The 15,047-nt window shown below is 32.1% G+C and overlaps 1 protein-coding gene across 1 annotated transcript in view; it reads left to right on the forward strand.

The window, feature by feature from the left end:
• The first annotated feature begins 13,044 nt into the window (after nt 1-13,044).
• LOC139517779 (von Willebrand factor A domain-containing protein 7-like) overlaps nt 13,045-15,047 on the forward strand; it is a 64,176-nt gene continuing 62,173 nt past the window's right edge. Inside the window, exon 1 of the mRNA XM_071309204.1 lies at nt 13,045-13,276. Coding sequence (XP_071165305.1) covers nt 13,057-13,276 — 220 coding nt within the window. The 5' untranslated portion in view covers nt 13,045-13,056. The remainder of the gene's footprint in view (nt 13,277-15,047) is intronic.

Here is a 15,047-nt window from a genome sequence, read left to right on the forward strand (position 1 = left end):
GCATTATAATAAGAACACATCAACAAAGTCATATGTATATATTTGTAGCAGTATAATCAGAACACATCAACAGGGTCATTTGTATATTTTTAGCAGTATAATAAGAACACATCAACAGAGTTGTATGTATATCTGTAACGTTATAATAAGAACACATCAACAGAGTTGTATGTATATCTGTAACGTTATAATAAGAACACATCAAAAGAATTATATGTACTAGTATATGTGTAGAAGTGTAACTAGAACACATCAAAAGAGTCATATATTTATTTGTAGCCGAGAATAACTTGAACTTACCAAAAGAGTCATGTATATCTGCAGAAGTATTATAAGAACATATCAACAAAATCATACGTATATATTATATGTAGCAGTATAACTACACGTAGAACACATCAACAAGTCATATGTATATCTGTAGCTGTATTATAACTAGAACACATCACCAGAGTCATGTGTATATCTGTAACAGTATTATAAGAAGATATCAACGAAATCATACCTATACATGTAGCAATATAATTAGAACATATATGAAGCATTATATTAAGAACACATCAACAGAGTCTGACGTATAGACGATGTACAATGTAGTAGCATAATAATATCAACAGAGTCATGCATATAACAGTTGCATTCATTATAAATAAAACAGATCAACAGTCATTCATATAAAATCATATTTTAATTTTGTACTTATATGATTAAAATACATTATCAATCAGAGGCTTTTGCATATTTGTGTTGTTTGAGATATATAAATTGCAATCTACTACAGACAAAATACAAGAAAAAACAAACAGACAGAAAATAAATCACTGTACATACTATTGACTCATTGATATACAGATGGGTGCGGTCCTAACCTTGACAAAAGTTAACTTAGAGTTAACTTGTTGACTGCTTTTTAAGTTAACTTGAGAATTTTTAAGCAGACCAGCAAGTTAACGTCGTCTACGGTGGACCAGACTTACGGTCCGCTTTTTTATGACTGCTGCAGACCTATCGACGGGTCTGTTCCAGACCAGACCTGTGGACAAGTCTGCTTTTGACCAGTCCTGAGGACAGGTCTGCCCCAGACCAGACCTGTGGACAGGTCTGCTCCTGACCAGACCTGTGGACAGGTCTGCTTCTGACCAGACCTGTGGACAGGTCTGCTTCTGACCAAACCTTTGGACAGGTCTGCTTCTTACCAGACCTGTGGACAAGTCTGCTATTGACCAGACCTGGGGACATGTCTGCTTATGAAATGTTATCGTTTTTGCGACTTTTCATATCAGACTTGAGCTTTATTAAAATATGTATAAACAACATTCGCATTGTTCTTCCCAAGAAGGCCTCTGATAGCAAATTTCTTTACTCGCTATACTCTACTAGACATTATTAATAACAACACAATTCTTTCTTTTTTTATTTTTATATATTCTTATAAACATTAGTCAATTACATAGAGATATCATATTTTTTTAATTAGAAGGCGGATAGAAATTAGGGTTATCCAACGCATCGGAACAACATTCGTATATCATGGGATATCAACATCTTTGTCGACGTTACTTCGTTCCCCGTTTTTTACCTGTCCCTTCATAATTTTTATTTACGCATTTATACATGCATGGATATTTCATTGTTATTCTACTTATTTGGATTGGATTTCCTATTCTTTTTCCGCAGAATATTCTAACGAAAATTGTACAGTTGTACAGTGTCCGGATATGTACGATGTGGTAAAACTACCAACAATCTCGTCAACTTCGTCAGATTTGTCGAGAGATTTGTGCACATGAATGAAATAGTTGTCACTTGACGTTTAACTACAAACAAAATCAATCAACCGACATAATAGATTAACAGTATACTATTACAAGTAATAGCTTTTCTAAAAAGCTTGCCGTATTTTAGCTGATTAAATTGAGATCAGTGGTTTGTGAGTAGTTTATTTTTATTGGAATATTGCACTCCAAGCAAAAGAAAACATAGCGCTTTTTTCTACTAATTTGTTATTTTTATGTATTATTGGTCGACCTGCGTTATAATGGAAGAGATTTTATAAAGTTGAGAATGAAAATTGGTAATGATATTATAATAAAATGTATTCTGTGTCTATAATCAACTTGATAAAAATAGCATATAACCTACACATACTTTTGAGAATTACTACTTGACAGAATGGACAACAGAAGGCAGTGACGGATCCAGAGAGGGGTGTAGAGGGCAGACACCCCATTTCCCCCCCTTTTTGCTCATTTTTTTTAATCATACTAGACTATGTGAACTTTACGATTTCCTGTGTACTCTATTTTTTAATATTTATGCGACAATTCTTTACTTATAAAGATATTTTTCGCTGGATTTTACTGATTGTCAAAGTCATGTGATTCGCTATGGTGGAGTTGACCAGTGCTTCGAAAAACGTCACTCAGTCGTTTTGAAATTCAAATTACAGTAACACATTGCTTAAGCTGAGGATGACAATCATGACACCTTCAAAGCGACATAGGATTGAGCAAGAATGTACTGACTTCTATTCAACTATTCCATCAAACAGGAAGTAATACGCTATAGACTATAACACTCTCATGAAAAAAGTTCTGTGGCAATATTATTTACCTATGAGAACATTTTTAACCCCTTACGCCATTGTCATGATTGATATGGACTATATAAAAGTGCTGTTTGGTGTCAACAAAGTGGAAAGGGATTTATATAAGTTGCAAAACTTGTTTCCCAATCCACTATAAATACATATGTTTAAACTAACCAGGCTTTGCGTTGAAGACCAAACTCTAACCTTTAATAATTTACTTTTATAAATTGTGACTTGGATATACAGTTGTCTATGGTACTTACATACAAGTATATGAGATCCAGTTATATCTATCTACAAGATTGAGAACACATTTTTTTGTAATATATTAAAAAATAATTATTTCTGTAATATCTTATAATATGTATCAGTTATTTGTGATTTTTCATTTGATGTGTACTCTCTGATTATGTCAGTTTCAGCATGATCAGTTGATTGGTTGTGATAATAAAAAATAGTGCAGTTTGCAGTTGTCATGTGCAGGTACACCACATGTGGATCTACTTTCCCCTCTCATTTATAAAATTGTGCATATTTATCACAGAACGCACCAGTATTTTGGTAAATGAAACACTAGTCATATTAAATTTTTCAAAGTCAGGGGTGGAGTTAGAGGGTTTTTCAGGGGGCCTGGGCCACCCTTTTGTAGGAAAAATTTGGTTGTTTTAATAGGGAATCACTGAAGCATGACTGGAGTTGGCCCCTTCTTAGGCAGTAGGTGGGTTCCCGATGATGAAAATTTCTGGATCCACCACTAAAAGTTTGAGTATAGTTAGATAAGAATTTATCACAAATTATGTTGAAATTTGCACAGATAATGAATGAAAAATCTAGTAAATTAAAAAGAAGGCACTATTATTAAAAGCTTTTCTTGCTTATTCACAAGGACATATAATATCCTCCATGCTATTCCCATCTGAGTTTCTATTCATACATACATGTAGTCTGGTGCTGTTCCAAGTAGTCTTCTTTTTCTGTTTCTTGAGAAGTATTTCTTTTACCTGTTCAGTCACTGTAAAGTGTTACAATTCTTAATTAAACGCAACACATAAATAGGGACCAAAAAGGTTCAGCTATTACATGAGAGAAGCTAGAAAAAAGTAAAATATATACATTTTAAACATTTTTGTAGGACCATGAAAATGCCTTTGGGGTATATAGATAGATATGCATAGATAGACCATAGAACAAATAAGCAAACAAATTCAAAGGAGATGTACATTAACATGTAAGATAAATTATGAAAAAAGAGCCATGGCCAGAGGCCCCAAACTTGACAGCATTTGGTGTTGAACAGGTAAAATGTTTGCATTGACAATACATATATATAGCCTTTGTTAGACCCATGTCGCCTTTCTCTAAATCAGCTATATTAAAGATTACCACATATTTCTGGGCCAGGTTGAAAAATAAATGAAAATGACTTTGAAAAAGCAAATAGAAATACACCAAATTTGGGAGACATCTATTAAAATGTTTGAAATAATAAAAAAAGTTGACAAGAACTAAGTTTTTTCAGATAATATGCAGACTATTGCAGTAAGCCTATAAAAGACTCTTTGCCTCCTGAAATGTTTGCTTATATACACTGTGCTGTCCTATAATGATTTAAAATCAGTGTGATAGTTTTTCATGAAGAACACTGAGGGTACAGGTATTATGACAAGATAAATGTTGTGCTACATGTATCTACCCAAATAAGTAAAAATATAAAAATTCTTGACTTCTAACACCAGTGATTGATCTCCTGATTTATATCATATCACTCTATGCAGATGCTGTGTGAAAGAAAAATGACTTAACAAGTTAACAGTATGCTTAAGCTTCTATCCATTGGGTTGATTTATTATCAATTATTTTGCTTTAAATACCCCTTATTGCTACAATATGTATATGTCCAGCATTACAAACTGTACATGTACATCACAAATATTCCAAGTAAAATTTTGAAGTTTTAATAAAAAACATATGATGCCACAATGGAAAAGTAATTGCTGTATGACATTAATGGTTTTAAGAAAGGACTGATTCTCAGGCCAGCTGAAACAATAAGGGGGGAGGGGGCGACTTCTCCATTCATGCTTCAGTGATTCCCTACATAATAAACCAAATTATGGCAAATAGTAATGTTCATCACGAAAAAATATACTAAATGTAAGACCTGATGATGTGAATAAATTGAAAGGAGATGGAAATCCGACATATCAAATGAAGTTTTCAGTGCTTTTGATATATCACTGGGCAATCTGATGAGTTGGGCCTTTTTTGACTGATTTGTATAGTTCGTTCTCATGTTGTAACATGTACTGTTATACATGTACCACTGTCCAAGGTTAGGGGAGGATCAGAATCCCAATAACATGTTTTACCCCGCCACATTATTTATGTATGTGTCTGTCTTAAGTCAGGAGCCTATAATTCAGTGGTTGTCTTTTGTTTATATGTTACATATTTGTTTTTCGTTCATTTTATTTCATTTATATATAAGGCCGTTGGTTTTCTGGTTTGAATTGTTTTACATGTCATATCAGGGCCTTTTATATTGATCATCTTTGACCTATAGTTATTCATGTCTGTGTCATTTTGGTCTCTTGTAGACAGTTGTCTCATTGGCAATCATTATATAACCACATCTTCTTTTTTATAATGACTCACGGCTGATCATATAAGGCACAAAATGTGCACCTGAATATAGGTATCTTGTTTTGTAACCCCCATTGACATAATGGTTACATTGGTTACACTCATACAAACTACATGTATCATAAATGATTCACAATTTCCCCAGTCTATTTGTAACTTTCCTTCACCTAATGGTTACATTGATTACACACGTCACATGCAAACACCCTTTTTAGAGTTCACTGTGTTACAAGTTTTTTGGGTTCGAAGGATCGTATAAATGATTGCCTTGAGGGTCATTCACGACTCATTGTCAAATATAGAGCTGTAAACATGGTAAAAAGCTAAATTATATAATTTGCAACAACTGACACTATAATATCCTATAGTGCACTGAAACCCTTGCCAATAACAATACCGTGGTGCTTGGTGTAGGCTTCTTTGCACATCAGAAACCATATTGCTCACCTTGTAATTTTTGTATCCTTCTCAGTATCGTCGAGTTTGTTTATTTACACCAGAAATCAATGAAGCGATGAATGCTGGAAACGAAATTACATCTACGGTAAATTCCGTGATTTTAATATTTTCTAAACAATATGTCCAAGCAATGAAAAATAGATGGTTTTTATTTTTATACATGGAGCATACGTTTTGTGTATTTACAATTTAAAATCTAAGCTAACGAAGAAATTAAACACAAAAGTATCTCAATCATTTAACCGTTTTAATACGCAGTGTAAAGTGTAAATTATACGCATTACTGTTCTATTTTTAGAGAATAGCAATAATACATAAATGTACAGTTTCTTGCAAAAATAGCAAAACAATTTCAAGATTAAATCTTCACATTGTCACATGATTATATAATCTGCACGAAATTGACAGTTTGTCGTGAGTTATCATCATAACTAATCACTATAGCAAATGAACACTTTATCATAATATGTACCTATAACCTAGTATCATGATTTCAAACCGACCCCACTTACGGACGCGTTGAACATATAATGCATGCCACTCATTTATAGCCAATCAGACGCTAAACAGACCTTCATTTCCCAAAAAATCATTCCGGAAACATCCGCGAAGCGGTATTTATAACCAATGAAATAACAGAAATACCGTTAACAGATTAACCCGAACCTGACGTTTAGCCTCTGACTAATTACGACCGTATGACCGTAACCAGAAGAGAACCTCAAATACATGTTTTATTAAAAATCACAAATGAATTCAGACATGTCAGTGTTGGTACATGTACTTGGATGATTCGGCCTAATAGTTTCGTTTTACACACCCTAGTGACTGTTCAATATTATGAATACAGAGATGAAACGCTGACATTCTCAATGTATGCGGAAAAAAAATTGCATTAATTGTTTTCCTTATTGCTTACATTTGCCGTCCTACTAACATGTTACAGGAGTGCCAGGAGAAGACATAATTAGGCGCCATCCCAACAGCGGTCATTTATTTTATACATTGAATCCAGACATCAAAAATATGGCTGATTTACTATGCGGATATATATAGATTTTTAAATTAAAGTGCACATATGCAGGTCAGTTTTTGGTCGATGCAGTCAAATAATTTTGTTGTATAAGTCAGCATGAGGTATCAAATCTACTGAAATTTTGTTACGTATCAATATTTTGAATAAAAGGAGGACATGCTGACATCCAAAATTAATGCGAACAAAAATTTGTTGTTATTATATTGCAATATTACTGTCCATTGTATTATACATTGAATCCTGGCATAAAAAATATGGCTTATTTACTATGCCGGTATACATGGTATATAGATTTACAAATTAAAGTGCACATATGGTCAGTTTTGGTCAATGCGGTCAAATCATTTTGTTGTACAAGTCAGCATGAGGTATCAAAACTACTGAAATTTTGTTACGTATCAATATTTTGAATAAAAGGAGGACATGCTGGCACCCTAAATTTATGCGAACAAAAATTTGTTGTTCATGTTGTTATTGTATTGCAATATAGCTGTCCATTGTATTATACATTGAATCCTGACATAAAAAAATATGGCTGATTTACTATGCTGGCATATAGATTTACAAATTAGAGTGCACATATGGTCAGTTTTGGTCTTGGTCAATGCGGTCAAATTATTTCATTGTACAAGTCAGCATGAGGTATCAAAACTATTGAAATTTTGTTACGTATCAATATTTTGAATATAAGGAGGACATGCTGGCACCCTAAATTTATGCGAAACAAAAATTTGTTGTTATCAGCTGGTTATTGTATTGCAATATTGCAATCCATTGTATTATACATTGAATCCTGACATAAAAAATATGGCTGAATTACTCTGCGGGTATATATGGTATATAGATTTACAAATTTAAGTGCACATATGGTCAGTTTTGGTGGAAGCGCTCAAAATATTTTGTTGTACAAGTCAGCATGAGGTATCAAAACACTGTAATTTTGATACGTATCAATATTTTGAATAAAAGGAGGACATTCTAGCACCCTAAATGTATGCGAACACAAATTTGTTGTTATTGTATTGCAATATTGCTGTCCATTGTATTGTACATTGAATCCTAACACAAAAAATATGGCTGATTAACTATACAGGTATATAACTTTACAAATTAAAGTGTACATATGGTCAGTTTTAGTTGATGCGGTGAAATAATTTTGTTGTACAAGTCAGCATGGTCAGCATGAGGTATCAAAACTACTGAAATTTTGTTACGTATCAATATTTTGAATTAAAGGACTACATGCTGGCACCCTAAATTTATGCGAACACAAATTTGTTGTTATTGTATTGCAATATTGCTGTCCATTGTATTATACATTGAATCCTGACATAAAAAATATGGCTGATATACTATGCGAGTATATAGATTTACAAATTAAAGTGCACATATGGTCAGTTTAAGTTGATGTGGTCAAATAATTTTGCCGGACAAGTCAGCATGAGGTATCAAAACTATTATAATTTTGTTACGTATTAATATTTTGAATAAAAGGATGACATGCTGTCACCCTTAATTTATGCGAACAAAAATTTGTTGTTATTGTATTACAATCTTGCTGTCCATTGTATTATACATTGAATCCTGACATAAAAAATATGGCTGAATAACTATGCTGGTATATAGATTTAGAAATTAAAGTGCACAAATTGTCAGTTTTAGTTGATGCAGTCAAATAATTTTGTTGTACAAGTCAGCATGAGGTATCAAAACTACTGAAATTTTGTTACGTATCAATATTTTGAATTAAAGGAGGACATGCTGGCACCCTAAATTTATGCGAACACAAATTTGTTGTTATTGTATTGCAATATTGCTGTCCATTGTATTATACATTGAATCCTGACATAAAAAATATGGCTGATATACTATGCTGGTATATAGATTTACAAATTAAAGTGCACATATGGTCAGTTTTAGTTGATGCAGTCAAATAATTTTGTTGTACAAGTCAATATGAGGTATCAAAACTACTGAAATTTTGTTACGTATCAAAATTTTGAATAAAAGGAGGACATGCTGGCACCCTAAATTTATGCGAACAAAAATTTGAAAAAATATGGCTGATTTACTATGCGGGTATATAGATTTATAAAAAAAAGTGCACACATGGTCAGTTTTGGTCAACACGGTCAAATAATTTTGTTGCACAAGTCAGCAAGAGGTATCAAAACTACTGAAATTTTGTTACGTATCAATATTTTGAATAAAAGGAGGACATATGCTGGCACCCTAAATTTATGCAAACAAAAAAAAAGTAATATTGTATAGCAATATTGCTGTCCATTGTAATATACATTGAATCCTGACATAACAAATATGGCTGATTTACTATGCTGGTATATAGATTTACAAATTAAAGTGCACATATGGTCACTTTTAGTTGATGCAGTCAAATAATTTTGTTGTACAAGTCAATATGAGGTATCAAAACTACTGAAATTTTGTTACGTATCAAAATTTTGAATAAAAGGAGGACATGCTGGCACCCTAAATTTATGCGAACAAAAATTTGAAAAAATATGGCTGATTTACTATGCGGGTATATAGATTTATAAAAAAAAGTGCACACATGGTCAGTTTTGGTCAACACGGTCAAATAATTTTGTTGCACAAGTCAGCAAGAGGTATCAAAACTACTGAAATTTTGTTACGTATCAATATTTTGAATAAAAGGAGGACATATGCTGGCACCCTAAATTTATGCAAACAAAAAATTGTTGTTATTGTATAGCAATATTGCTGTCCATTGTAATATACATTGAATCCTGACATAACAAATATGGCTGATTTACTATGCTGGTATATAGATTTACAAATTAAAGTGCACATATGGTCACTTTTAGTTGATGCAGTCAAATAATTTTGTTGTACAAGTCAGTACAAATGCAGTATGAGGTATCAAAACTACTGAAATTTTGTTACATATCAAAATTTTGAATAAAAGGAGGACATGCTGGTACCCTAAATTTATGCAAACAAAAATTTGAAAAAATATGGCAGATTTACTATGCGGGTATATTGATTTATAAACAAAAGTGCACACATGGTCAGTTTTGGTCAACACGGTCAAATAATTTTGTTGCACAAGTCAGCAAGAGGTATCAAAACTACTGAAATTTTGTTACGTATCAATATTTTGAATAAAAGGAGGACATATGCTGGCACCCTAAATTTATGCAAACAAAAAAAAAGTAATATTGTATAGCAATATTGCTGTCCATTGTAATATACATTGAATCCTGACATAACAAATATGGCTGATTTACTATGCTGGTATATAGATTTACAAATTAAAGTGCACATATGGTCACTTTTAGTTGATGCAGTCAAATAATTTTGTTGTACAAGTCAATATGAGGTATCAAAACTACTGAAATTTTGTTACGTATCAAAATTTTGAATAAAAGGAGGACATGCTGGCACCCTAAATTTATGCGAACAAAAATTTGAAAAAATATGGCTGATTTACTATGCGGGTATATAGATTTATAAAAAAAAGTGCACACATGGTCAGTTTTGGTCAACACGGTCAAATAATTTTGTTGCACAAGTCAGCAAGAGGTATCAAAACTACTGAAATTTTGTTACGTATCAATATTTTGAATAAAAGGAGGACATATGCTGGCACCCTAAATTTATGCAAACAAAAAATTGTTGTTATTGTATAGCAATATTGCTGTCCATTGTAATATACATTGAATCCTGACATAACAAATATGGCTGATTTACTATGCTGGTATATAGATTTACAAATTAAAGTGCACATATGGTCACTTTTAGTTGATGCAGTCAAATAATTTTGTTGTACAAGTCAGTACAAATGCAGTATGAGGTATCAAAACTACTGAAATTTTGTTACATATCAAAATTTTGAATAAAAGGAGGACATGCTGGTACCCTAAATTTATGCAAACAAAAATTTGAAAAAATATGGCAGATTTACTATGCGGGTATATTGATTTATAAACAAAAGTGCACACATGGTCAGTTTTGGTCAACACGGTCAAATAATTTTGTTGCACAAGTCAGCAAGAGGTATCAAAACTACTGAAATTTTGTTACGTATCAATATTTTGAATAAAAGGAGGACATATGCTGGCACCCTAAATTTATGCAAACAAAAAAAAAGTAATATTGTATAGCAATATTGCTGTCCATTGTAATATACATTGAATCCTGACATAACAAATATGGCTGATTTACTATGCTGGTATATAGATTTACAAATTAAAGTGCACATATGGTCACTTTTAGTTGATGCAGTCAAATAATTTTGTTGTACAAGTCAACATGAGGTATCAAAACTACTGAAATTTTGTTACGTATCAAAATTTTGAATAAAAGGAGGACATGCTGGCACCCTAAATTTATGCGAAAAAAAATTTGAAAAAATATGGCTGATTTACTATGTGGGTATATAGATTTATAAAAAAAAGTGCACACATGGTCAGTTTTGGTCAACACGGTCAAATAGTTTTGTTGCACAAGTCAGCAAGAGGTATCAAAACTACTGAAATTTTGTTACGTATCAATATTTTGAATAAAAGGAGGACATATGCTGGCACCCTAAATTTATGCAAACAAAAAATTGTTGTTATTGTATAGCAATATTGCTGTCCATTGTAATATACATTGAATCCTGACATAACAAATATGGCTGATTTACTATGCTGGTATATAGATTTACAAATTAAACTGCACATATGGTCACTTTTAGTTGATGCAGTAAAATAATTTTGTTGTACAAGTCAGTATGAGGTATCAAAACTACTGAAATATTGTTACGTATCAAAATTTTGAATAAAAGGAGGACATGCTGGTACCCTAAATTTATGCAAACAAAATTTAAAAAAAATATGGCTGATTTACTATGCGGATATATAGATTGATAAAAAATGTGCACACATGGTCAGTTTTGGTCAACACGGTCAAATAATTTTGTTGCACAAGTCAGCAAGAGGTATCAAAACTACTGAAATTTTGTTACGTATCAATATTTTGAATAAAAGGAGGACATATGCTGGCACCCTAAATTTATGCAAACAAAAATTTGTTGTTATTGTATAGCAATATTGCTGTCCATTGTAATATACATTGAATCCTGACATAACAAATATGGCTGATTTACTATGCTGGTATATAGATTTACAAATTAAAGTGCACATATGGTCACTTTTAGTTGATGCAGTCAAATAATTTTGTTGTACAAGTCAGTATGAGGTATCAAAACTACTGAATTTTTGTTACGTATCAAAATTTTGAATAAAAGGAGGACATGGTGGTACCCTAAATTTATGCGAACAAAAATTTGAAAAAATATGGCTGATTTGCTATGCAGGTATATAGATTTATAAATAAAAGTGCACACATGGTCAGTTTTGGTCAACGCGGTCAAATAATTTTGTTGTACAAGTCAGCATGAGGTATCAAAACGTAACTAAATTTTTTTATGTATCAATATTTTGAATAAAAGGAGGACATGCTGGCACCCTAAATTTATGCGAAAAAAAATTTGTAGTGTTAAAATGATGCTTTCCTCTAAAATACATCCTTTCATAGATATACATATAAATAAAGTGCAAATATGGTTGAATTTGATAGGTATTGGAATATATATTCAGTGCCCGTTATCATTGTAACCAAGATCGTTTTTTAATTTATAGATTGGCAGATCACAGATAAATTTGTGTTTCAAGCAACGTTTTTGCGAACTTTATTTTCAAATATTTGTATTAAATCCTGTTTATATAACGGAAGTATTAGTTTTACTTTATTTTCGATGTTTATACTACGAAACAAAGATATTAAAAAATATTTTTTTTAAATCGATGTAGAGCGGTCCTGGTTACAAGTTAACTTAGTGCTGAGCAGACCAGTCAAAAGTTAACTTGGAAACAGGTCTGGTTTCGATCGGATTTGTCAAAGCAAAAGTTAACTTTGTGGCAGGACTGGTCTCGAAGTTAACTTATGTTAACTTTATGGCAGGACTGGTTTCGAAGTTAACTTATGTTAACTTTACGGCAGGACTGGTTCGAAGTTAACTTATATCAATAGCGGACCTGTTTCGAAGTTAACTTTTTGGCAGACATAAAAACAGTCCTAGGACCAAGTCCGCTTTTCAAGTTAACTAGATTTTGGTCCTAGGACTGGTCAGAGCAGTCCTAAATTTGGTCACAGGTTAACTTTGACCAGTCCAAATGACTGGTTATCAAGTTAACTTGCTGTACAGGTTAGGACTGCACCCATCTGTACATGTATCTTAGTAACGATAAGATAGCAAGAGATATACAAGTTACGTAATCTATGCATAATCTTCCTGGTCAGTATGAAGATGCATGTCCCATTAATTAACGTGGTGATAGGAATATCATTGATATGTCCATCTGTTCAGTTCTTTTTCATGGAATTCGAATATCCAACCTATTATACACATTCCGCTATAACAAAAGAAGCTGTAGCCCGGGCTGCTGTTAGCTACATAACTGGCAATCCACCAGATGCTGAAAAAAGTGCTGTTGCTGTACTCGACACAATATTCGGTAAAGGTAGGTTAATGGGATATAACTTTAGCATACATAGACTAAATCACGACTGGCGTTGCACCCACATTTTAATGACTTGTTCGTCGTCAGTTATTTCGTTCACATACGCTTATCCCCAGGAGATCATTGTTTTGTACCTTTTCGTTAGTTTTTGATGTTTTTACATTAGGCTCGGGAGACAAATTTCGTTTTTCAATGTATTAACAGGCATTTGTATTATAAACGGGCTTTCATGTTCTGTCTGGATCCTGTTTGGTTTTGATCATTTATATTTTGTAATTCGGTTTCTAAATTAATATTCACAACAACATTGACCGAGTAAAATATTTTTTTGACGATTGACTACCCAAAATAGATGCGTACAAAATGAGTAAGTTTATGATATATGCATGTATGGCACGCCTGAACCACTTTTATTAAATAATCTTAGATTATCTCAGATAAACTAGGTTTATCTGAGATAATCCTGGTTTATCTCAGATAAACTAAGATTATCTCAGCTTAATTCAAATTTGAAAAAATCCTAGTTTATCTCAGAAAATCCATAAAATTCATTATCTGGAGAAAATCCCGGTTTATTTTAAAATATTAAGAAAATCTAGGTTTATCTGAACGATTTTCAGATAATCCTACTTTATCTCCAGATAATTAATTATCTGAATTTCACATAATTCATTATCTCATTTTCCAGATAATTTAGGTTTAAATATACCAAAGAACAATGTAACGAGTGTTATAATTGGACGACAATCGTTTGCCAGATACCGTCAGATAATTCATTATCTCAATTCCAGATAATTCATTATCTCATTTTGCAGATAATTTATATAAAAAATACCGTCAGATAATTCATTAACTAATTTTGCAGATAATTTATATAAAAAATACCGTTAGATAATTCATTATCTCATTTTCCAGATAATTAACAACAAATGGAAGTTTTTAACGACCTTGACTGGCTATACAGCCCTTGCACGGTCGGTAAATAATTAAGGTTTATTACGGATTCTAAATATACCAAAGAACAATGTAACGAGTGTTATAATTGGACGACAATCGTTTGTCAGATTTTATATAAAAAATACCGTCCTTTTTTAGAGGCGGCATGCAATTATCAAACTATTCATGGTGTGGAAATCACCGTTATAGACACCTGGACAAGCGAAATTCGTTGAATAAATTAAAAAAAAAACCAGTGAATTACAGAAGGTCTGATTATATACAATATACATCATATACTTTGAACATACTTAATAAACAAATTTGATATCTCTCTCTTTGACGCTAACTGACTGTTTATTACTGACGGCTAATTTCGACATCGAATATTTTAATTTAATCAGTCGGTTTTAATCTTTTTATAATGACAACGGGTTTGTAAAATATTTAATTTTAACTATTGCATTATTTCGTCATGTGTCAGTGAACAAAATAGAGATTACACTAGAAAGAAGAAAATCAAGTAATCCAATACACAAATAATGCACGATTCAATTATGGAAAAAACAATTATTTCATCATGGAAAAATACATATTTTTCATTTTGCTTTTCAAAATAATTGAATACATAGTCAGAGTTTAAATGCCGTAAACCAGAGACATATGTCTCTGCTTAAACCTTAAAGAGTCAGTTTTAAATTGTAGGATATAACAATACATGTACATTGTCGGAAAGACTAAATGTTTGCTTACTCGCTAAGAAACAGGAGAAAACCTCTTCGTTCTGTTTTTAAATCTGGACCCAAAAAAGTTTAATTGTTACAGGTATAAATGT

Source organism: Mytilus edulis, chromosome 3 (assembly GCF_963676685.1).
Source record: "Mytilus edulis chromosome 3, xbMytEdul2.2, whole genome shotgun sequence".
NCBI lineage: Eukaryota > Metazoa > Mollusca > Bivalvia > Mytilida > Mytilidae > Mytilus > Mytilus edulis.